We start from the raw sequence: 25,631 nt of genomic DNA on the forward strand, positions 1-25,631 counted from the left end.
ATGTATTTGGGTGATTTGTCTGCATGTATGTCTACACACCAGAAGAGGACATCAGATCCTATTGTAGACGTTCTGAGCCAACACGTGGGTGCTGGAAACTGAACTCAAGACTTCTGGAAGATCAGCCAGTGGCCTCAGCCACTGAACCATCTCTCCAGCCTCTGAATTTCTTTTTAAAGGTGTGTGTGTGTGTGTGTGTGTGTGTGTGTGTGTTGTGGTCTGCCTAATGTGGGTGCTAGAAGCTGAACTCAGTCCTTTACAAGAGCAGGAAGTGAGCCATTTCTTCCATCCTTAGAAGGTTTTGGACAGGCAGGATAGCTCAGCGGGAGAAAGCACTTGCCATTCAAGAGTAACGACCTAGATTCAATCCCTGAACACACGGGGAAAGGAAAGAACTAACTCCCAAAAGTTGTCCTCTGACCTCCACATATGTACTGTGTTACTCTTATAACACACACACACACACACACACACACACACACACACACACACACGCTGAGCATAGAACCTAGGGCTTCCCACATGTTAGGAGCTCAGTACACTGGGTTCATCCTTTTCTTGCTGTGTGTCTTCAAAAAGTGAAATGGGGGCTGGGGAGATGACTCGTCAGATAAGAGCACTTGCTGCTCTGGCAGAGGACCTGGGTTTGGTTCCCAGCACCCATGCCTCTCAGCTCACAGCCACCTTGGAGTTCCCACCTCTCCAGTTCCCAGGAATCTAACACCTTCTGGCCTCCAGGCACTGCCCACTCATGGTGCACATAGGGCAAACCAGCAAACACATGGAACAGGAAGCTGGGTCCGCTCGTCATGCTCCCTTAGGATGGAGCATTTCCTGCCACTTCGCTGGCTGTGGCTTCTCCCAGTCTTAGAATCTTCTTTGTTCTCACAGGTCTAATTGGGTCAGATGCAGTGTTCCTGGATGGCCTTGTCGGAACAGAGCTGAGGTCCTGAGGCCCCTGTTAAGAACTGAGGGCATCTGATGGGCGAATCCTCCTTGTGTCTTGTCACCGGGGCCTCTCATTGGTCTTCTGTGTTGCAGGATCCAGATACATCAGTCAAGCTGCTGCCAAAGTTGACATAGAATTTGACTATGATGGGCCACTGATGAAGACAGAAGTCCCAGGGCCTAGATCTCAGGTGAGTCAGCCACATCTGGGACAAAGACCCAGGAGACAGGTGCACAGACGGCTTAGGCATCCTTTCAGAGTGTCTGCTGGAGATGTGTGAAAAATGACCCAGGCCACTGTGAAGGAAGGTTTCAAGAGTGTCTCATACCTGCTGTCGGGAGGATGCTGCCTAAGTCACAGACTGGGGACATATGGCATCCAGATTGCTCATGCATTTAGAGCCAACCAGCAGTTAGGTAGGTGGCCTTGTTGGAGCCGTCTGTGGCCTAAGGGGTGGCTGGCTGTCAGCTGGTGCCTCTGCTCCATGGTCACTGTTCCTCCCGCTTGTCACACTGGACTTTATTCTGATCTTGCTGTAAGTCTATTGAGACTGAAGCTCCACACTGGCTTTCAGACCCCCCCCCCCACCTTATTCTATTGGCCAAAGCAAGTCACATGGGTCACTGTCAGTCCAGAATTAAGGGCTGGGGCTGAACTCACAAGTGACACTGAAGTCGAAATGTAGGGCCTCGCTGTCAGAGACCTGGGATTGTGATCTTGAAGGACAAAGATGAATCGAACATGAAGAAGGCGGTCTGCACAAGTGACAACAGAGCAGAATGGGGGTCTACCGGGAAAGGAGAGAAAGGAGCCAGAGACCGGAAGAGGAAGGGGTGTGGACTGGCTGGGGGGACAATGGAAACAAAGGTGCCGCGGTGAAATCCGTTACTTTGTATTCTAACCCAATAAAAAACAATGAGAAGATGGGCTGTTCAAGCTGGGCTTGGTGGCTCCACCTGTAATCCCAGCACTCGGGAGGTGGAAGCAGACGGACCAGGGCCATCCTCTGCTATGCAGAGAGTTCAAGGCCAGCCTGAGATACCTGGGAGGTTGTTTCCATAAGACAAATAGAAGTTGTCTTCTAGGCAAGAGATATGGTACAAACCTTTCAATGCTTTGGGATTTTTCTCTCTGATTTAGCGTGTTTCCTCCCCCCACAGTGGGATGCTGTCTTGTTTACTGCAAAAAGATCATTCCTTTTGCCATAGTATCTATTTTCTGAGTTCAGAAATATTTGTCTTAATGTAAGTGTTTCTATTTCTTTTGGATGGTTTTTGTCAAACAGAAGGCGAGAGCTTCTCATGCATATTCCTCTTGGGGTGGATTCTAATTCTATAGAGAAAGGCCTAGAATAACTTTTCATATTTTTGTTGTTAATGTTATTTTATATTTTTGTGTGGAAATATGTAATGTCTAACGGCTGAAGTCTCTTACACTAAATTATTTTGGGGGCTGAAATCTTGCTAATATCAAAGCAACTGACTCTCAGTTCCTAGTTTCTGTTTGGAATAGAGGAAAGTGAATTGTAATCAGAAGTGGTTCTTTGTTGAGCAAATTAATGTTGTCAGTTAAGGTTCCTGATGAGGGAATTATATCTTTTCTTTCTTTTCTCCCCTAGTGCTGGAGATCACACTAATAATGCAGAGCCTTATGCTTTACTACTGAGAATTTAATTAATAATTTTATGTGCGTGGGTGTTTTGTCTGCATGTAAGTCTGTGTACCATGTACATGCAGTGCCCGTGGAGACTGGAAGAGGTGTTTGGATTTCTTGGAACTGGAGTTACAGACAGTTATGAGCCGCCATGTGGATGCTGGGAACTGACCCTGGTTCAGTGGTCCTAACTTCTGAGCCATCTCTCCGGCCTGACTGAGCTTTTAGAAATGAGGACAAGGGCCGGCACATTTGGCTGATACAGGTGCCAGCCACTAGGCCTGTCACTGGGGTTGATTCCCAGTAACCCATATGGTGGAAAGAAAGAGCTGACTCCTGCAAGTTGTCCTCTGACTTTCACATGTGCAGTATATCCCACCCACAAACAAAAGAAAAGAAATAAAAACTGTGAAATAAAACAAGGGCTAGTGATATAGCTCAGTTGTAGAGCACTTACCCTGCATGGGCAAGGCCCTAGATTCTATGCCCAGCACCACAGAAAAAGAAGAGAGGGTCCTTTGTTTTTGGACATTAAATGCCTTCAGTGTAAATTTTTTGTTGCATTTGTACTTCCAGACTGGTGTGGTGGCACAAAGCCCTTCACCCCAGAACTCTGAAGTCAAAGTGGCATATCTTTATAAGTGTGAGGCTGACCTAGTGTACTTACTGGGTTCTAGGCCAGCCTTGTCTCCAAAATAAATAAAAGAATAAAATAACTTTTTGCTTCCTTTTCTTTCCTGGGTATTTAAATCTGAATCTCTGATCTGTCTGTTGTAATTGCCACTTACTGCGATGTGGAGTAGACTTTTACCAATTATCTATATTAAGTAATTTTTTAAATATTTATTTATAATATTGACTAATTGCCTATCAAGTTCTTGGCATTGGAGCCAAAAACAAAGCCTCAATAATTGGAAAAACATGGGAGATATTTAAGCCACTTTGGCAGGAGTGTGCCATCCATGACTGATGCTTCTGTTCTTGCCTGCAGGAGTTAATGAAACAGCTGAACACAATCCAAGTAAGTGGGCACAAGGAGATTCCTTCTACTGTTTCTTTTTTTTTTTAATGATTTTATTTATGTGTGCATGTCTGTATGTATGTGTGCATGTCTGTATGTATATGTGCATGTGTGTAGTTGCCCGTGGTGGCCAGAAGAGGGAGTCAGATCCCCCTGAGGCTGGAGTTACAGGCAGATGTGGGCCATCTCACATGGGTGCTTAGAACCAAACTTGGGTCGTCTGTTTAGCAATACAAGTTCTTAACCACTTAGTCATCTCTCCAGCCCATGTTTTTATTTCTTAATTTCTATTCATTTCTAGTTTTCTTAGTGGCTTCTCTGAGGCTTACCACACATTCTTTAACTTGTCAGAACTTGCTTCTGAGTTACTTCTCAGCCTTTTTTTGTTGTGATAAACAAACAGACATAAAATTTTGCAAACCAATTTAAAGCAAGCCACTTGGGTCATCTTTCCCAGAGAAAGACACAGAAGCTTGCCAGCACCCACAGATTCCCATGTGGTGTAGAACGAACAGGATGCAGTCTGTTTCCACAGTCCAAGCCTAGTCCTAAAAGACTTAAAAATCTGGGGAGGAGTAGCCAGCCTAAACCAGTTTCCTCTTTCCCAAGAATGCAGAGGCTGTGCACTTTTTCTGCAACTATGAAGAAAGCCGAGGCAACTACCTAGTAGATGTGGATGGCAACCGCATGTTGGACCTGTATTCTCAGATCTCCTCTGTCCCCATAGGTAAGAGATGGACAGTCACCTCTCGCTCCCTTTTTGTTACGTTATCAGGCTTTGGATATTTGTCCTCCGTGTTTTACCACCCTTTCTCACCAAGAGTAAGTGAATGAACAAGTAACAGTGGAGAGACCATGATCAGACATTGTTTTGTTGTTGCTAGGGATTTTTCTTTTACTTTTAAGTATGGGGATGTTTTGCTTGCATGTGTGTATGTGTACCACCTGTGTGCAGTACCTACAGAGGCCTGAAGAGGGCATTGCATCCCCTGGGACCCAAATTACAGATGGTTGTGAGCCTCCATGTGGATATTGGAAATAAAACCAGGGTCCTCTAGAATAGTAGCCAGTGCTCTTAACTGTTGAGCCATCTTTCCAGTCCCTAAACATTGTTTGTTCATGTTATTTTTAAGACTTATTTAATTATGTATATGTATGTGAGTACAGGTATTCATGGAATCCCTGAAGCTGGAGTCACAGATGGTTGGGAACTGCCTAATATGGGTGTTGAGAACTGAACTTGGATTTTCTGCAAGAGCAGGAAGTGCTCTTAACCACTGAGCCACAGCTCCAGCCCATTAGACATTGTTGTAAATAATAAAGATTCTTTACAGGTTTGGTGGGCAGTTGTGATGAGATCAATTTGCCTTTAATGACTCTGACACTTGAAGTAAGAGAGGTTGGGATAGGAGATCCTACAGCAACACACAGAGCGAAGAACAGAGATTCTTACGTTTATAGACTTTAGAGGGTAGGAGTCGCTGAGCTTAAGAAGGGAATGGTCTCTGAGCTTATCAGGTTAGTGAAGGTGCTAGATAGCATATAAAGCAGTAATTTAGGAAGCGGGTCCTCTTGCCCCACCCCACCTTGGATGCTTTGCAGTTTGGGGAAGGTACTCAACAGGTGCAGCCTCTGTGATCTAACACATACTAGGGCCTTCTCTCCTCCTCCTCCAGACGGCACCGGATCAGTGTGTATTCATTTCTTTACCCACTTTGCAACTAGGTGAAAAAAGCTAGAAGAGGTAAACTCACAGAGCAATCACAGCTCAATGGAGCTGTCCAGGTTGGGTTTCCTATCAGAGCTTCTTCAAGTTCCCTCTACAGAGGGAACACCCAGCTGAAAGGGAAGGCAGGAAGATAGCATCCAGCAAGAGAAGATCACAAGGGTGAGGTCTCTGCTCTCACAGGAGACTCTCTGCATGCCAGACTGAGGCAGACCACTGGCCCTTTTGCACCCCTGAGCTGGCCATTCATTGCCTATCCACTGCCAAGCGGAGGTCCAGCAAAGCGGCCTCCAGGCATGGAAGGCAGTTTCTGGAGGAGGAAGAGGCAGCTGGAGCCATTATCAGCCAACACAGACAGCAGCTGGAATATGGGGATGATCTGCCCGGGGAAACGTAACCTCAGTGGATGCTAGCAGCAGCTGCCTCATCTGGGCTCCTCTCCCAGCCACATATAGCTGATACAGACAGTGGGACAGGCAGGGTTAATTTGGAAATGAGGTAGCTGCTGTTTGCAGCTTGGATGGTTATTGTCCCTTTGGTTGATAGATGCCCAGCTGTGTTCAGTGGCCTGTGGGCTGTGTCTGTCCCTCCACAGATGATACTGCTTGTCTGCTGTAGAGGAGACAGGCATGGGGAGTTGGTTCTGATGCTCTGTGTTAACAGCTCCCCACCCCCACCTCCTGGCACCCCAGGATCTCCCTGAACCCCCAGCCTTGGGTGTCCATTCCTCCTCTACCTCCCCAGCACTTGTCCTCAGACCCACTAACTTCCTGTTGAGATGTGACCAGACAGCAACAGTGACTCATCCTTCAGGGATGCCTCAGCCTCCGAAGGCGCCAAGGATTTCAAGACTTACAAACCCCTTCTCCCCTTGGTTTTCATCTGTTGTTGTTTGGATTTATATTTACTTATTTGTTGTGTGCACATGTGTGAGTGTGCATGTGCATGCCATGGTGCAAGTGTGGAGGTCAGAGGACAGTCGGCAGGAGTCAGTTCTCTCCTTCCACCAAGTAGGTTTGAGGGCTTGAACTCAGGTCATCAGCCTTGGCAGCAAGCACCTTTACCCACTCAGCCATCTCAATGCCCCCCAGGCTGGATTCGAACTCACCCCCAAGGGCTAGCTAGCATAGGCATGCACTACCAACCCAGCTTCCAGATAGTTTTTAAGCTAATACTCACTGAGAATTTACCAGAAGCCTGGCATATTGCCAAGCGCTTCACATGTTAGTATATGGCCATGACTGCTCTGTTACAGGGTCTTCTGACATTACCCTCCACTGACCTCACTTTAGATTCCCAGAGGTCACAGAACATGCTTGGTGGTACAGGGAGCCTGAGGTTCCGCCAGGACACAGATAATGAGTTCACCTCTTACGTTCCTACAGAGCAGCCTTGTAGACACCTGCCCTGCTGTGGGGGTCCCACAACTCAGAGTCAGGTGGAGGGTCCCCTAATCAGAGCTCTGTTTTCATCTCTCTCCTTGGGGAGCCAGTGACTCTGCAATTTAATGAGGTTTCCCAGGACCAGGCTTATCTACTGAGGCAGAAAAGTCATAGACACCCAGGCGGCATGATAAGCCAGAACTCTGGCCAGAAAACGGTTGGAAAAACCCAGAGAGTGTTCTCTCCTTGAGTGATGAGCAGTATCTAGTCCTGGGCCCTGCAAGCCTGTGTGGGCTAGGGAAGAGACCCAATTACATTAACTCCCTCTCCGGTCTTTCTGCTCCAGCGCCCTTCCCCACCCCCGTCTGTTCTCCACAGCCAGCACAGTGAAGCCAGAGTCTTGCCTGGTGGTGCTGGATGTTTACTACTTGTCCGAACAGTCTTTTAGGGAGGAAGACTGGCCCAGGTCCAGAGCCTCAGGCAGACACATGAGGATTGTTTTCACTTCATCCAGCCTCTAGCCTCAGTGATACAAAGTCTCCTTTCAAAGTAAATGCATTTCAATTAAAAAGTACCTTCCTCCAGTGAAGGTACTAAGACAAAATACTGGAGACTGAGTAGCTTATAGACAACAATGCTTTCTCCCAGTTTCAAAGCCGGGAGTCTTTGATCCAGTCTAAGATCCAGGCATCACAGATTCAACGTCTTTCTGGGACAAGGTCCTCACAAGATGGGAGATGAAAGTTCCCTTGGATTTTTATAAAGGCACTAACTCCCTTTACGAGGGCTCCATCCACATGACCTAATCACCTTCCAAAGACCCGGAGTGGCTGCAAACAAGCTCTGAATACGTCACCTCAGGGGCCAAGATCTCCGCAGATGAGTGGAAGAAACATTGCAATTATGTGTGGTAAAAACCCACTTCCGCTCTAAGCTCCCACTAGGGCTCTTTCCTCATATGTCTTATAAGCTTCTGAGTTCTTGCCCACACCACTGGTTTACTGTGCTATTAATTCATTCAACTAAAATGCATTGAGCTGAGTGAGTCCTCAGTGGGGATGGAGTGGGTAGAGACATCTCACAGTCCATCTCCTGACATCAGTACACTCTTCCTTTGGCCTTCCTGCTGGGATTATTGCCAGGTGTGTTCATTACTTTTCTGGTGCTCTCATAAAATACCCTGACCAAAGCAACTTAAGAGAGAAGGGTTTATTCTGGCTCAGTTTAAAGGTGCAGTCCATCAAGTCAGGGGAAGCGTGGTGGCAGGACAGTGAAATGGCTGGTCACACCAGGCATAGTCGGGAAGCATAAGGTGATGGAGGCTGGCACTCAGCTCACTCAGTCTGTCTGTCTGTCTGTCTGTCTGTCTGTCTATCTACCTTCCTACCTATCTACCTATCATCTATCATCTATCTATCATCTTATCTATCTACCTATCATATATCTATATCCTATCTATCATCTATCCATATCTATCATCTATCTGTCTATCTATCTATCTATCTATCTATCTATCTATCTATCTATCTATCTTTTATCTTAGAGACAAGGTCTCATTGTATAGCCCTGGCTAGCCTGGAACTCAATATGGTACCACCCATTTTCAAAGTGAGCCTTCCTACCTCAATTTACCTAATCAATTAAATCCTGCAAGGCACACCTAAAGGCTGGTTCCCAGATGATTCTAAGTACTGTCAAGTTGACAGTCAATAGAAACCTTGACCATAGGACTAGCAGTAATGAATAGAAAGCTCCCTGCACACAGTAGATGCTCAATAAATGTGAATTGCCATAAAAGAGAGGAGGGTGATTCTAAGATGAATTGCGGGGTCCAAGGCCTGCCTTGACATAGAGGACATTGTTGTGCCCAGATCGTAACCCCCAGAGAGACCACCAAGGACGAGCATACCAGAATGCAAAAGCAAGGTTTACTTCTGCTGCAAGTCATGACAGGGAACTCATCTCAAGCCCTCACTGGCAGTGAGGCAGGGAAGAGTTCCTCTTTCTTGGGGAAGTCAGTTTTTATAGGCAAAACCCATAAAATTTCTTAGAGGGAGGGGGTTAGTACGGGTCCATCCTTGATTGCTCCAGTTTTTCCCGGGCCTGGACTTATCTTATTCTAGCTTATCTGTTTGCCCTGTCAGGAGTTTTACAACTCATCTCCAGGGTCTGGTCATGTTATCTCTGGAGAGGGGCATCTCGTGGTTAATCGGTTACCATCAGACATCCTGACTCTGTTCTTTTGTTCCTGGGGCTGACGCCATCATTTCTGGGGACTTGAAACTGGCCTGGGTCTATCTATATTGAGATATCTTTGTCTAAGGCCCCCTTTTTGAGGCAATAGAGTGAGGGTCTTGTTGTGCCCAGATCGCGTCCCCAAAGCCTCCACTGAAGACTTTAGATACAGAATGCAAAAGTAAGGTGTATTCTAAGTTTACAAGCCTCCAGGGAGGCTCTTCCAAATCTCTCACTCACAGCAGGGAGGTTGGAAGGAGCACTCCCCTTTCTTTGTGAGGCTAGTTCTTAAAGGCACAGACCATATAATTCATTTCAACCCGCCTCCCTTTTTTTAGTCTTTTGGTCGAATATCCTGACTGTGTTTTCCAAAGTCCCTGTAGCAGATACAGCCACCTGGGAAAAAGGGGTCTACGTTCTTATCTACACTTAGGAATCCTGATTTAAGCTTCTCTTTGTCTGTAGGGGATAGAGTGGGGGGTTTTACTGAGGTATCACAGACATGAGGATGTTCCCTAATTTCTCAGAGTCATACTATTTGGGGGGGAGGAGAGTGGGGCGGATCTTATATAGCCCCAGCTGGCCCCAAACTCACTCAGTTCTCTCCTTTCACCATGTGGGTCCCAGGGATTGAACTCAGGGATGTAGGCCAAACTGGTCTTGAATTCCTGATTCTCCTGCCTCCACCCCACAAGAGCTGGGATTACATGCATACACCACCACACCCAGCTGCATCTCCTGTTTTTCATCTGCACCAACAGCCTTGCCATGCCTGACCCCATAGGGCTTCTGGCAGAATAAGGGAGGATTATCAGAGTCAAGCATTAGCTCAGAGCCAGGCACGTAGTTGATGCTCAGGAAATGGGAATCAGAATAAATTATGATATATCATTAGTTTTATTTTGTTTGCTACAGAGTCTTGCTATGTACCTCAAGCTAACCTAGAACTCACTGTGTAGTCTAGGCTAGCCTCAAAAATCACAGTTCTCCTGCCTCAACCTCTTATTACCACACCTGCCAGGCTTTTTAAAAATCATCACCATCATCATCATTATATTTACTTATTTATTTAATGTATGTGTTATGTGCATGTTCCCATGTACACACACACACATACACACACACACACACACACACACACACATCATGGTGTTCATATAGAGATCAAAGGACAACTGTGGAAGTCAGTTCTCTCCTTTCACCACGGGGGTCCCAGGGATTGAACTCAGGTCATCAGGTTTGTGGCAAATACCTTTTCCTGATGATCCATCTAGCTGGGGTGTGTGTGTGTGTGTGTGTGTGTGTGTGTGTGTGTGTGTGTGTGTGTGTGTGTGTGTTATGTATGTGTTTCAGAAATGTATAGGTAAAACCTAAAGTTTCTGTGAACATTTTCTAAGGTTACTGAGTCAGATCAAGCTATATTTACATGCTTTCTCTGGTTCAACAGCACAATGGGCATCTAGTTTTCAGGAGCAGCTTGTTGGGGAAGAAGCATTAACAATGATGCCATTCAATACATTTTTCTTAGATTCAGTTTGGGGCCATTCATTACAAGTGGATAGAAATACAATTTGATCTTTGTTGTTTTAGTTTTTTGAAACAGGGTTTCTCTGTGTAGCCCTGGCTGGCCTGGACCTCACAGAGATCCTCCTGCCTCTGCCTCCTGAATACTGGGATTAAAGGCGTGCGCCACCACTGCCTGACTGCATTTCCTTTTCTTATCTGGTCACACTGACTGGAATCTACTGCTGCAGTGAGCAGCAGTGGTGACAGAGGATGTCTTCGTCTTGCTCTTGACTTTGCAGAGAAACATAGAGTCTTTTCACTGTTGATGAGGACATTAGCAGTGAGGTTTTCATCTCCCTCCCTCCCCCGTTCCCTCCCTCCCTCCCTCCCTCCCTTTCTTCCTCCCTACCTCCCTCCCCTTTCTGTTCTGAAACAGGGTCTCATGTAGCTAGACTGAAACTCTCTGTGTAGTTGAAGATGACCTTGAACTTCTAACCCTTCCGCCTCTACTCTGGACCTCTGGGATTGCAGTTGTGTACCACCAAGCCTGGTTTACATGGTGCTGGGGGTGGAACCCAGGGCTTCCTGCCTGCTAGGCAAGCACTCTGCCAACTTCAACTACATCCCTAGAACAGGAAGGTTTTGCACAAACTTCCTTTATCAAATTGAGGTGCCTTTTAATTCTTAGCTTTTTGGTTAATTATCGAAAGCTGTTGGGGTCCAGGCCCTCGATAGCCTTCACTCAGAGTTCCAGAAGAGATGTCGCTGGCAGCGGATTAATCTGAGGGATTCACTAACACATCTATGCACACGAAACTCTGTAGTCCGTACACTTTATTCTCTGAGTCAGTTCTCTCGCTACACAGCTTCTTTTCTGTTCCCACGCTTAGCTCCTTCCTTGCCCGATTCCCTCCACATCTTTCTGCTGTCCCCTCTAAGTTCTGTCTTGATTCCTTCATCTTAGTTCTGCCCCATCTTGGTCTTTCTTATCTTGTTCTTACCCGCCTAGTTCTTCCCCGTCAGGCTCTTCCTCATCTCCCATCTTGTCCTTCTAGTTCTCCATCCAGTTCTCCAATCTGGTCCCCCAAGTCTCTGAGGTTTACAGTTATATACCCCTGCATTAGCAATGCTCTGGCCAAGGCAAGGTCACCAGGCTTGAATTCTTACAGGGTCATAAAGGCAGACAAGAGTTTTCCTCAGGCAGTGACCGGCAGTCAGGCTTTCTTTTACAACCCAAAGGGGGAGTGGTTAAGGGAGGAGGTCAACTAAGAGCTAAAATCGGTTAATATTTCAGAAAAAGGGGATTTATGTGTCAAACTACATTCCTAGAGGTGGTTAGGTAAAATGTTAGGAGTCTATAATGTTAGTATTAATACCACCCAGGCTGTATAAGAAAGGAGGGTCTGAGCTTAATTCTGCACGAGGAACAAAGCTGTGTACCTAAGGTCCGACTGAATCTAGGCAGTGTCTCCTTGTGGAATTTACCTTAACTCAGGAGACACGCAGGTGGTGGTCTGGAATGTTATTTCTGTTTGCCTGGAGAAAGGAAGTCTTTCCTGAGGCTGTTCTCCAAATACCTTAAATATACATGTCCAAAGATTGATCAGTCCACACTGTTTAATAGTTCTTAGGATAAAGAATCAACTGGGAAAAACTATGAAAGTGCACATGAAATTCAAAGCAGAAGATAGCTGATATATTAGAAGCCAAATAACACCAAATAGGCCTTGAGATTTGACTTTTTCCTCTGGAAGAATTCCTTGATTCTTCCAGGTGTAGCTTTAGCATATACAGCCGAATTCTTATGACATTCCTGCGGCTTGCAGCATTACTTTTGTTTTTGGGTTTTGCTTTGGGGATACTTTTGTTTGTTTTCTATTATTGTTGTGTGTATGTGCACACATGCAGATGTACACCATGGTATCTGTGTGGAGGTCACAGGACAGCTCTGACGTCAACTCCTGCTGTGCACATTTCTGTAGATTCTAGGGATTTAACTCTCATCATCGGTTTTGGGGGGTACGCGCTTTACCTGCCGAGTCATCTCACCAGCCCTTCTTTTTATTGTTTGTTTGTTTGTTTAAAGACAGATCTCATGTATCCCAGGCTCACCTCAAATTTACTATGCAGCCAAGGATGACCTTGAACTACTAGATTACAGGCATGGGCCCCCACCTCCAACCTCAGCACCTTGCTTGTTGAGTGTTTTTATCACAAAGCAACACTGCATTTTGCCAATTTTTTTTTTGCATCTATTGAGATAATCCTGAAAAAGCCATTATAATTGGTTTCTTCTAACAAACTATTCAGTGCATACATGTGCACACCTTTCCTTTTTTTTTTTTTTCAATTTATTTATTGTTCTTGTGATACCTCAGTAAACCCCCCCCCCCACTCTATCCCCTACAGACAAAGAGAAGCTTAGAGCCGGGGGCGGTGGTGGCACACACCTTTAATCCCAGCACTCGGGAGGCAGAGGCAGGCGGATCTCTGTGAGTTCGAGACCAGCCTGGGCTACCAAGTGAGTCCCAGGAAAGGTGCAAAGCTACACAGAGAAACCCTGTCTCAAAAAATAAAAAAAAAATAAAATAAAATAAAAAGAGAAGCTTAAACCAGGATTCGTAAGTGTAGATAAGAACTTAGACCTCTTTTCCCCAGGTGGCTGTATCTGCTACAGGGACTTTGGAAAACACAGAGTCAGGATATTCGACCAAAAGACTAAAAAGGGAGGTGGGTCAAAATAAATCATATGGTCTGTGCCTTTAAGAACTAGCCTCACAAAGAAAGGGGAGTGCTCCTTCCAACCTTCCTGCTGTGAGTGAGAGATTTGGAAGAGCCTCCTTGGAGGCTTGTAAACTTAGAATACACCTTACTTTTGCATTCTGTACCTAAAGTCTCCAGTGGTGGCTTTGGGGACGCGATCTGGGCACAAGACCCTCACTCTATTGCCTCAAAAAGGGGGTCTTAGACAAAGATATCTCAATATAGATAGACCCAGGCCAGTTTCAAGTCCCCAGAAATGATGGCGCCAGCCCCAGGAACAAAAGAAAAGAGTCAGGATGTCTGATGGTAACCAATTAACCACAAGATGCCCCTCTCCTGAGATAACATGACCTGACCCCGGAGAGGAGTTGTAAAACTCCTGACAAGGCAATCAGACAAGCTAGAATAAGATAAAGTCCAGGCCCGGAAAAAACTGGAGCAATCAAGGATGGACCCGTACTAACCCCCTCCCCTCTAAGAAATTTTATGGGTTTTGCCTATAAAAACTAACTTCCCCAAGAAAGAGGAACTCCTCCCTGCCTCACTGTGTTGGGTGTAGGAATGAGTCCCCTGTCTAGCTAGACTTGTATCTGCAGAATAAACCTTGCTGTTGCATTCTGGACATCCAGTGTCTTCGGTGATCTCTTTGGGGGGGTCACAATCTGGGCATAACAGTTCTTTTATATACATTGGTGTTTTGCCTGCATGTCTGTGTGAGGGTGTCAGATCTTGGAGTTACAGACAGCTATTAGCTGCCATGTGGGTGCTGGGAATTGAACTCAGGACCTCTGGAAGAACAACCAGTGCTCTTAACCACTGAGCCATCTCTCCAGCCCCACACCTACTTTCTATCTGCCCCCTTTTCACTTGACGGCAGATCACACCACTGACTCCAGAAGCACCAACGAACGCCTCTCATCCCTTCCTCCGGCTGCGTGGTGGTACAGCAGGGAGTTCATGCGCTTAAATCGCACTTTATTTACCTGATATGCTGTTGATGGCCATAAGATGCTTTTCAAATTGTGTGGCATCAGCCCCTCTGGAAAGTAAAAGCAGTGGGACCCTGGGAACGTGCATGTGTATATGAAGGCGGGACCTGCCATGTGACATGGTGGTCACATTGCAGGTGGTGTCCCTTGGTCCTTGAAGAAACATTTACTGGGCTCCACCCCAGCCCGTGGACACTGGGAATGAGGCAGGACCACATGCAGTCCATCACACTGGCCTGTCAATACTGGCGTTGACCTTGCCTTTACCTCCTCGTGTTTCACTGGTCCAGCAGGTCTCAAACCTGAACAAACATCCCTGTGTCCTCAGGGAGCTTGGAGCTCTCCAGGCTGCACTGACAGAGATTTCAAGTCAGGGGTCAGAGCCTTTGACATATACAGAGTGTTTTGGAGATGAAAACATGGGGACAGGGAAAGAACTGGGGCGGGGAAAGTCACAGCTGTGGCGTCACTCTCTAACCTTACTGCACCCTCCTCTCCCCAGGTTACAACCATCCAGCTCTGGCGAAACTCATCCAGCAGCCTCAGAATGCGGTATGTCGTGTGTGTGTGTGTGTGTGTGTGTGTGTGTGTGTGTGTGTGTGTGTCCCGCGCCATGTGCAGCCTAAGGACAGACGGCTCATGACCAGACTCACTAGGTGTCTTTAGATGTGGTTCCTTCACAGCACTCGAGATGCTTGCCGAGCCTGTGCCAGGCGCTCAGATGCCTTAGTGAGGTGCTGCCTAGGTCTCCTCAACTTGAAGTAAACTAGAGTCACTTGGGAAGAGGGAATGCCTCCATCCCATTGTTCTGTGGGCGTATCTGTGGGGCATTTCCTTGATTAGCGATAGATGGGGGAGGGTCCAGCTCACTGTGGGCAGTGCCACCCCTGGGCAGTGTTCCTGGGTTGTATAAGGGAGCAAGCTGAGGGGCTGGAGAGATGGCTTAATAGTTAAGAGCACTTGTTGCTCTTGCAGAGGAGCTGTGTTGGGCTCCTAGCAACCATATGTTGGTTCACAACTGTCTGTAACTCCAGTTCCAGGGGATCCAACACCTCTTCTGGCCTCCAGGCTCCTGTATGCATGTGGTACACACACATACACTCGGGCATGCACATAAAATAAAATAAATTTTATTTTTAAGAAAAGCTGAGCAAGCTGTGGGCAACATGCTAGTGAGCAGCACTCCTTCATGAACTCTGCTTCAGTTCCTGCCTCCAGGTCCCTGCCTGGAGCTCCTGCCCTGACTCCCTCAGTGATGGATTGTAACCTGTAAGACAAACCTTTTCCTCCCCAGAGCTGTTTTAGATATGGTCCTTATCACAGTGACAGAATGTAACTAGGACAGGAGAAAAACTCAGTATCCCCACTGCCATGGAGACAGTCTCTTAACCCCATACACCAGTTGAGAACTGTAACCACAATTAGACTACAAAATAAAGGACACAGTGCTGTACAGGCATAAGACAATGATAACGCTTAACATATATGAACATGTAGCCTGTGCCAAGTATAGTGTTGTGCTTTTTAAGATTTTTTTTATTTTTATTTGAGTGTGTGTGTCTGTGTCTGTGTGTCTGTGTGTGTCTGTGTATGGGAACTGTGTGTATACAGTACTCTCAGGGGCCAAAAGAGGGCATCAGATCCCTGGGAACAGGAATTTTAGGCTGCTGATTACAGTTTGATGTGGATACTGGGAACCAAACCCAGGTCTTCTGCAAGAGGAGCAAGTAATTTTTTTTTTTTTTTTTTTTTTTTTGACCAGCAGACACCCAGGTAGATACCAGGTCTCTTTCTTTTTTTAAAGATTTATTTATTTATTGTGTATACAGCATGTATGACTACAGGCCAGAAGAGGGCACCAGATCTCATTACAGATGGTTGTGAGCCACCATGTGGTTGCTGGGAATTGAACTCAGGACCTCTGGAAGAGCAGCCAGTGCTCTTAACCTCTGAGCCATCTCTCCAGCCCTGCAAGTAATCTTAACCGAGCCATCTCTCCAGCTCCTCTTTTTAAATGTACTTCTTTTGGTTTGGTTTGGTTTGGTTGGTTTTGGTTTTTTGGTTTTTCAAAACAGGGATTCTCTGTGTAACAGCCCTGGCTGTCCTGGAACTCGCTCTATAGACCAGGCTGGCTTCGAACTCACAGATCTGCCTGCCTTTGACAGCAGAGTGCTGGGATTAAAGGTGTGCGCCACCACGCCTGGATCTTAAATGTACTTCTATGAAACCTTGGTGCATGTGTATATATTGTATGTTGAGCACACCCCCTGTAACCCACCTATAACCATCTATATGGTCTGTGCTTTACGACAGTAACATTCTGTGTTTCGGGAGGGTTTAATAGATGGAGAAACTGAAAAACAAAAGGATTATATATCTGCCTGTACTAGCTTCTCATTTGCTATGACTAAGCAACTTAAGGGGGAAATGCTTATTTGGGCTTATAATTTGAGGGCACACCATCATGGTGGGGAGGACATGGTGGCAGGGACGAGGCAGCTGGTCCCAGTGCACCTGACATAGGAGGCCTGGAGAGAGGAAAGCTTGCCAGCTCACTTGATTTAGTCCAGCACTCCGGCCATGTGATGGCACCACAAACACTTAGGGCGGGTCCTCCCACCGCAATGCAATCTAGAAAGTCCCTTGCTGACATTCTCAGAGGTGCTTCTAGATCTGGTCAAGTTGACAGTCAGTATTAATCATCATGCTGCCCAAGGTCACATGGGCCAGTGGAGGTGCTGGAGGTGAATCCAGGGAACTGAGTTCATCTGTGATGGCGTACTCAGAGGTCAGGAAAGACTTCTCAGGGATCTGCGGGAGGAGAGGCTGTGAGGTGGCAAGCCAGTGAAGGAGAGGCACTTGGGGAATAAAAGACAGAATGGCCTGAGCAGAGACAGCAGGAGGCAGGTAGACCAGAGCAGCAAGAGTTCACACCACCTTTGTCCTGGTTCGGTTTCTGTTGCTGTGAGAAAACACTGACCAAAACAACTTGGGAGGAAAGGGCTCATTGGCTTAAAGTCAGACTTCCTCCCTGACAGAAGTCAGGGCAGGAACCTGGCGGCAGCAGGAGCTGACTCGAGGCAGTGAAGGCTGCTGCTGACCAGCCTGCTCCCCGGGGCTTGCTCAATCTCTTCTCTTTTATAACCAAGGACCACCAGCCCAGGGATGGCACCACCCCCTCTCACACCAATCATTAATCAAGAAAATGTCCTACAGACATACCCACAGGCCAGTCTGTCAGAGGGAGGCCTCTTCCCAGACAAGTATAGCTAACAACAACAAAAAACAAACACAAAACCAGTTCAGCCTTCAGTAGGTTTTCTCAGCTTGGCACTGATGGTGTTTGGATCCAGGCCACTCCATGTTGTGGGGGCCTCTTGTTGTGGACGCATGCGTTCCCGTGAGGACCTTCTTTAGATGTCAATTTCCTGGGGTGCGTCAGTTGTCAGAATGGCCAGTACGAAGGAAGGCCTGAGTTCTAGCCACACCACTTACTGAACCAGGCATGGCGGTGAGCATCAATGATGTCCTCACTGGAGAGATGCAGGAGGACCACAAGTTCAGGGGCACCCCAGCTGCAGGAATTAGAGACCAGAATGGGTTACGTGAGAGCCTGTCTAAAACATTAAGTAGTAACAAGAGAAATTTTACTTTCCTCTTTGTTCCATCCATATAATGTTGGTACTGTTGCATATATATTCATTTTCAATTATTATATTAACAGTCAGCCACAATTTTAATTTGAAACAATACCTGAAAGCTACGCATAGTGGCATGTGCCTATAATCCAAGCACTCTGAAAGCTGAGGCAGGAGAGTATCAGGAGTTCAAGTTCATCCTCAGCTAGATAGCAAGTTTGAAGCCAGCCTGGGCTACATGAGACCCTGTCTCAAAATGACAAACTCAGAGTGATACCTGTGTATGGCCTCTGCTTCGGGCCGGGGTCTGTTGAGCTTAGCTGTGGACTCTGCTCCTGGGGCAGCCCCCAGGCTCCCAGCTGGAGGCTCATCCAGCCTATGGGCAGATTTCCTGGTCTCCCTGAAACCTACATCACCACCTACTGTAAAGTCATGTCGTCTTCTACTCCCGCACATGTGATCGCCCCGGGCCAGAGGGAGACGCAGAACTGTCTCCCTAGCTGGGCCCATTAGGAGTCTTCATGACAACTTCCGGGTGACGCAGGCATGGTCCTGGGGGTGGCAGGAGGAGCGGGGTTTCTAGCACCCTGTGGCTGCTCCTTCAGTGCCGATGTGCTGAACATGCGCCACAATGAGCCTGCGCTATATAACAGGATATGATATGCTTCACCTCTCACTGAGAATGGGTGAGAGTAACAGGGATCAAAACAAGTCACCCAGCTATGATTTCCCCCATCCACATTAGATAGACCCTGCCCCTCTCTCCTGAAAGACCTGTGTCTCTCCTCTTTGCTGCCCCACAAATGGAATCATTCCTCATATACTCTTTATCATGTTTGATTGTTTTTTTCAAAAAATCATGTGGACATTCATCCTCACCCTTGTGTGGGCAGGTGACTGTCCATTCAATAATTTTATGGCATTTCCATTGCCCTGTGTGAATATACTGCAACCAGCTTACCTACCCTCCTGAAGATAGTTCCACGTTGGGACTCTCAGGAAGATAACTGCTGTAGACGATGGTGCCCATAGCATTTGTGGAATCCACTTGTGTGGATACAGAGCTAGCAGCAGAATTGTGGTCACGGTGGGTGTTCGTATTCTGTTTCTACAGATCCTGCCAGTTTGCACACTTATTGACCTGATTTCCCTTCCCACTAGCATAGGAGTGGGGGCGGGGTCTCCATCACTTCATATCCCGTAGTGTATGTGAGTTTCTGTGTGACTCGGGAGGACATCCTTGTCCACTCATGCCAAAAAAAATTGATCCCTAAAGGAAAGCAGGGACAAAAAAAAAAAAAAAAAGCCCAGTCCTAGTCAAGAAGAGAACCCCACTCTTACCTGTGCTGGGGGTGTAACTCTTGGTAGAGTGCTTGCCCAGCCTGCACAAAGCCCTGGGTTTCATCCCAGGCACTGTACAAACCGGGTGTGATTATGTATGACTCCAATTCCAGCCCTCAGGAGGTAGATGCAAATGATATCAGAAGCTCCAGGCCATCCGTAATTATGTGACAAATTCAGGGCTAGCCTGGGGGACAAAAGACCCTGTTCCAAAAAGTCCTTTTTAACCTCAGAATTGGAGGTCTCCTGAGAGAGCCATGATTAGTTGCCATGCCCTGCCTTGGAGGTCCTAGAGGACAGTCTAGGCTCCAGTTAATTGAGCGGGTGCACAGGGACTCCTGAGAAGGTGGCCAATGGAGCCAGAGGCTCAGAGGATGTGTTTACGATCAAAGCTGCTTTGTTTCAAAACTTGTTGCAGATCCCAGATGCCTTGGCAGCTGGTGCTGAAAGAATGTGTCAACAAACATGTCACACATCTTTGCCATGTCAGCTGCCTGCGGAGGCAGTCTTCCCAACAACAAGGATTCTGATTTTTGCAATGACATCTCCCTGTTCTTACAGGATGCTTCCCTGCCTGCCCCACATACCTGTCACATCTTACCCAGGCAGGCACTGGTCCTCACCCTCACCTCCCCAGCTTGCTATGGGACCCCTGTCTTCCACCTAAGCCATTCAAGGCTGGAATTACAGGTGTGCCACCAAGACCGCCAAGCATGTACTCAGGTTCTGGTCCTCGTGCTTACCCAACAAAGCTTTACCACTTTCTCATCACCCCCACCCACATCTAGCTTCCTATCAACCCTCTCAGGCCACAGTAGCACCACTATGAAACTGGTGATTTCATGTCACTTCAGAAATGGATACCGCCCCTTGATTCCATCTGGGTTCCAATTCGAACGTCTCTAGGACCATCTCAATACATTTCCCCCACACTGTGCACTGTGTATTGGACCGGCCCGAGCATGGTCACACTGCCGTGAATAACAGCTAGTCAGGCTTCTCTGCACCTGGGATGGATGCCAAGATGACCAAGACACGCACCAGGCTGTGACTCCTAGGCCATTCTACCGTTCTTCTGTATTCTCTCTATGCCTTCTCTCCTCAAGGCTCTCTATCAACATCTGGCAAGAGGTGCCCACATTGGCAGATGAAGACCCTGAAGTTCAGAGAGGTTAGGTGACTTGCCCAAGGCTTCACAGCCCTAGCCAGTTCTCCTGTGCTGTGCTTTAAGATGGCCAAGCTGGTGGCAAGCCTTCTGGAAACCTGTCCTCATTTGATTCTGCAGTCACATGTCCCAGATATCTTCTGTTCTTAATGTCACGCTTTGTCGAGCAAGAACACCACCCCCACATCTTTTCTGGGCCCAGATAGGCAATCAAGCTGCTGGCCCGCCTGTCTCTCTCCGGGGCCTTTTCCCTGCAGTCCATGGCAGCACTTTGCGCCCACCCTGGTCTCATCATGTTCCTGATCTCCCCCAGGCCCCATGAGCAGACCAGAGTCAGAAGGAAATGCTATTTAAGGCCCCTGCCAACACACCAAGGTCTCCAGTTGTGTCAAGCAAATTCGTGGCCAGCATTAGCATTTCTGAAGTGAGATGCCTGGAGTACCTGGCCCTGAATGCCATTAGAAGCCAGCAAGCCCTCTCTGGAGTCCTGTCTGTGTGTCTTGGGGCAAACTGCCTGACCTCTGTGGTTCTCAGCAGTGGTCATGAGGAGAGTTCATGATTACACTTCTCATCCTTACTGCCCCCTCTGCATCTCCTAGTCCCACCAAGGAGGGCTCACAAAGCAGGAAAAGCAACAAAGGTATGGATGTGCCCCCACTTTCTACTGGCCTAGCCACACCCCAAAGCCACCAGGAGCCTCCCCCAATGCAGCAAGGGCACTGTTCCAATTTGCACTGAGCTTATTATCTGATCGTGTCCATGAGAGGGAAGTGTCCAAGAAGTCCCCACATCCCAGTGCAGCCTCTATGTGTCTGTTCTGGTTTGTTTGTGTTTCTGAGAGAATCTCCTGGAATCTAGACTGGCCACAACCTCCCTGTGTATCTGAGGACAGCCTTGAATTTCTGAGCTTCCTGCCTCCATTTCCCAAGTGCTTGCGATTGCTGGCATGAGCCGCCATATAGATTTCTGCAGTGGTGGGCATGGAACCCAGGGCTTTGTGCATGATAGGTCAGCACTCTACCAACGGAGCAGTGTCCTCAGCCTAGACCTCTCTGTGTATACCAGGTGGGCCTTGAACTTGACAGGAATCTACACCACACCCTGCCCAATCCCTACATTTTACCTACTTTTTATAATAAATGTTCTTTTTTTTTTCTTTTGGATTTTATTTTGGTTTTTCAAGACACGGTTTCTCTGTGTAGCCTTGGTTATCATAGGACTCACTCTGTAGACCAGGCTGGCCTCAAACTCAGAGATCCACTGCCTCTGCCTCCCAAGTGCTAGGGTTAAAGGCATGTGCCACCACCACACAGCTTATAATAAATATTCTTATTCATAGCAAGAGAATACTTTTTGAATTATAGACAAACTGCAAAGGCAGTTCTTGTCTCCTTTCTCCAGCTGGCCCTTGTAGTTAAGGTCATTTACCAAATGATGCACACAAGTTAATGCTGCTCAGGGCCAAGCCAAAGACTTCACTTGGGACTCACCAGTCTACACAGCACTTTGGTGATATGCCCGAGAATCCAAGCCAAGGTGCCAAGTTGCATTTAATGTGATCCTTTTTATAATGCAGGCCCACTTCCATGTGACCTCACTCCTTACCCCTTGAGCAACCTCTCTCTGTTTCCAGCTCCTGCTAGTATGTGTCAGGGGGTGAATCCCCAGGACTGCTCTGTTCTTAGTCCACTGCAGGTGTGTTTGTTTGGTCCTTAGCATGAGGGCTGAGGGCCGGCTCCAGCACCCAGACAAGGAAGGGACTTGGGCCCCAGTCAGCCTCCGACTACCCTGGAGCCCAGAAGGCTCCCTTCATCACTCTGTTGAAACCCTGAACTACCCTGAACTCACTGGCGTTGTAAAGTATGCCGCTCTGCCCCGATGCTCTAGCTGCTCATCTGACCAGTTACAAGTTATCCTAAGGATGCAGGAAGGCCCTGCTCAGTGACGACCAGGGAGTAGGTGACCAGATGCACCGTGCTTCCTCTGTGGCCTCACTGTTGTACACTGGCTGGGATCATTCCCTCCTGGTGGAGTCAGGCAAGGAGGAAGGCCACAGGTAGGCAGTTGTGACCTCCTAGAGTGTTCCTGGAACCCCTGTAAGCAAAGATGGGCACAACGTGCTCTCCCTGTTTTAAAGATAAAGTCCTTGGGCTGGAGAGATGGCTCAGAGGTTAAGAGCACTGGTTGCTCTTCCAGAGGTCCTGAGTTTAATTCCCAGCAACCACATAGTGGCTCACAACCATCTGTAATGAGATCTGGCGCCCTCTTCTGGTTTACAGGAATACATGCAAGCAGAACACTGTAAACATAATAAATAAATATTTTTTTAAAAAAAGATAATCTTCGTTTTAAGTGACTTACCGTTAATAACTTGACTTTGTTTTGTTGGGGGACTTTTGAGGCAGGGTCTTGTGTAGCCAGGCTTCAAACTCACTTTGTAGGTGAGGATGACCTTGAACTTCTGATTCTTCTGCCTCTACCTCCCCAGTTCTGGGGTTACAGAGGTGTGCCGGCACACCTGCTCTATGGGGTGTTGAGGATGGAACCCAAAGCTTCCTACGTCCTAGGCAAGCGCTCTACCACCTGAGCTTTGGCTCCAGCCCCTGAAGGTGTGTTAATATGGGATTTTAGCCCTAAAGGCACCTGCCTCACGTAGGCCCTTGCAATCCTATCCCTCAGCCAGAGGCCATTTGAAGACACATTTTTGTCAGAATTTGAGAGTCGGTGCACATTTCCCCTTTCTTTGAAATGTGTTCCTACTGTCTTCCTCAGCCTGTGGACCTCCCAGCAGCCACAGGGCAGGGCACACTCATCTTTTGACAAACAGGTTGGTCTCTGTCCTTACACTTCTCAGGTGTGAGGAGCAAACATCAGTTCAACATTGACTCACACTGCTGATTTCCTTGCAGAGGGAATTCATTCTCTGGACCCGTATCTATCAAAATGGGGGGGGGGGATGATTGACATAAAGACGCTTCTAATGTTCTGGCTTTTTTCTCTATTATTTAACCAGTTCCACCAACATATCTCAGTTCTATTTAGAAGTCCCACAACTGTAGTGTGTGTGTGTGTGTGTGATCACACAAGCATGCACTTGCATGTGTGTGAGTGTACAGGGGTGCATACACCACAGCACATGTGTGGAGGTCATAGGGCAGTCTCAGGGGTTAGTTTCTGTCTTCTATCTTGTTTATGACAATCTCTTGTTCCCCACTGTGCACTCCAGGCGGCTGCGTGAGCTGCCAAGAATTCTGTCTCTGCCTCCCATCTTGACACAGGGACACTGGGGTTATAGACACTCACTACCACATCTGACTTTACAAGAGTTCTGGGGATCTGAACTCGAGTCCTCACATTCACATGGTACTTTACCCACCAAGCCAGCTCTCTGGCCCCTGCTAGGGCCTTAGAGTGCCCCTCCCACCTTTTAAAATTAAGGTATAATATTGAATTCAAGGCTAGCCTGTGATATGTGAGACTTTGTCTCCCCGAAAAAACCCCAAACACTGAAATAGCACCCATGAGCCGACAGAGCCAGGCAGAGCCTGTTTGCCCCCTCGACTCCACAAAGGCACCATGTGGAAGAGGACCTGGGTCGGAGGCCAAGGACTGACGTACTTTCCTGCTGTTCTTTTACAGAGCACTTTCATCAACAGACCTGCCTTGGGCATCCTGCCTCCAGAGAACTTTGTAGACAAGCTCCGGGAGTCCTTGATGTCGGTGAGTTTGGGGTAACCTCCCCATGTTTGTAGTCCAGCTTCCAGCCCATCCGTCCTCAGGGATGGGTCAGGGAAGGGTGAGAGCCACAACTAGGGAGAATGGGTGTGCAGAGGGCAGCTGCTGCTGTAACTGTCTGGCTACATGAAACCCTGTCTCAAAAGGAAGAAAAAAGGGAGGGAAGGGAGGAAGGAAGGAAATGCATTGAAAGGAGACAAGAGACAGCTTTGCTGAAATGACCAACTTTTTACTTGATTCTTTCATAAGCAGTTTTGTGTGTGTGTGTGTGTGTGTGTGTGTGTGTGTGTGTGTGAGAGAGAGAGAGAGAGAGAGAGAGAGAGAGAGAGAGAGAGAGAGAGAGAGAGAGAGAGAGAGAACAGGTCTCATATAGCCTAGAATGGCCTCAAATGCATGATCTATGTAGCCCAGGCTAGCCTCAAACTCACTATGGGGTAGCCTTGAACTTTTGATCCTCCTGGATCTACTTAGTACAGGAGTGTGCCAACACACCCATTTTATGCTGGGCCTGGAATCTGAACCCAGGGCTTTGTGCATGCTAGGCAAGTGCTCTACCAACTGAGCCACATTTCCAGCCCTCAAGAAGAATGTTTTTAATTTTTCATTTTGAAGAAAGGAAAAGGTTTTGTGTGGGGGACAAAGGGCATCCTGGGGAAATGTGTTCATGTCCTGTGATGAGAACTTGGTCACCTCTTCAGTTCTCTTTGCCAAGAGATTAAAGTCACTGAGAACCTCAGCTTAACATCTCTGTGCAGGTGCCTCAGGAGACACAGACGGAACTGATATTTCCACACACACTGCTTATTTTTAAACTTGAGACAGAGTGTCCCCGGACAGGTGTCCACAAACATGCTGGGCTGGGTTCCGCCAGTTTCTCTTGCTCTCTTTCCTCTCTGATGAACTCAGAGATCTCCCTGAGCTTCTCCTCCACCCTGGGAAAAACTGAGCCCACCCTTCCAACCTGCTGTTTCTGGTGCATCCCCGGTTCCCTCCCTGCCTCCCCAACCTCCCACCAATGCTGGAGGATTCAGCTCTAGGGATAGAAATGGGGTCCAAATGATTCAGAGTGGGCTCCCTCTGCAGGTGGCGCCCAAAGGCATGTCCCAGCTCATCACCATGGCCTGTGGCTCCTGCTCCAATGAGAACGCATTCAAGACCATCTTCATGTGGTACCGGGTAAGCTTTGGGCAGGAGCACCCACGCCGACTCAGCCACGCTCTCACCCTCCCTCCCCAGTGTTTGACTCGGATATAATCTAGAGCAATGGTTCTCAACCTTCCTAAGGCTGCGACCCTTTAATACAGTTCTTCATGTTGTGGTGACGCCCACCATAAAATTATTTCCATTGCTACTTCACAACTGTAATTTTACTATTGTTATGAATCATAATGTAAATATCTATGTTTTCTGATGGATTTAGATGACCTCTGTGAAGGGGTTGCAACCCACAAGTTGAGAACTGCTGGTCTAGAGAGCTTGGCTGGAGCTCTCCAACGTCCCAGTGTGGCGTAGCACAAAAGGCTTAGTT

At 47.5% G+C, this 25,631-nt stretch overlaps 1 protein-coding gene across 1 annotated transcript in view; it reads left to right on the plus strand.

Annotated features, from left to right (window-relative positions):
* Abat (4-aminobutyrate aminotransferase) overlaps positions 1-25,631 on the plus strand; it is a 106,192-nt gene that overhangs the window by 61,027 nt on the left and 19,534 nt on the right. Inside the window, exons 3-8 of the mRNA XM_028872865.2 lie at positions 1,042-1,139; positions 3,594-3,623; positions 4,233-4,350; positions 14,727-14,776; positions 24,008-24,088; positions 25,187-25,279. Coding sequence (XP_028728698.1) covers positions 1,042-1,139; positions 3,594-3,623; positions 4,233-4,350; positions 14,727-14,776; positions 24,008-24,088; positions 25,187-25,279 — 470 coding nt within the window. The remainder of the gene's footprint in view (positions 1-1,041; positions 1,140-3,593; positions 3,624-4,232; positions 4,351-14,726; positions 14,777-24,007; positions 24,089-25,186; positions 25,280-25,631) is intronic.

The sequence above is a fragment of the Peromyscus leucopus genome, chromosome 8b (assembly GCF_004664715.2).
Source record: "Peromyscus leucopus breed LL Stock chromosome 8b, UCI_PerLeu_2.1, whole genome shotgun sequence".
Classification (NCBI taxonomy): Eukaryota; Metazoa; Chordata; class Mammalia; order Rodentia; family Cricetidae; genus Peromyscus; species Peromyscus leucopus.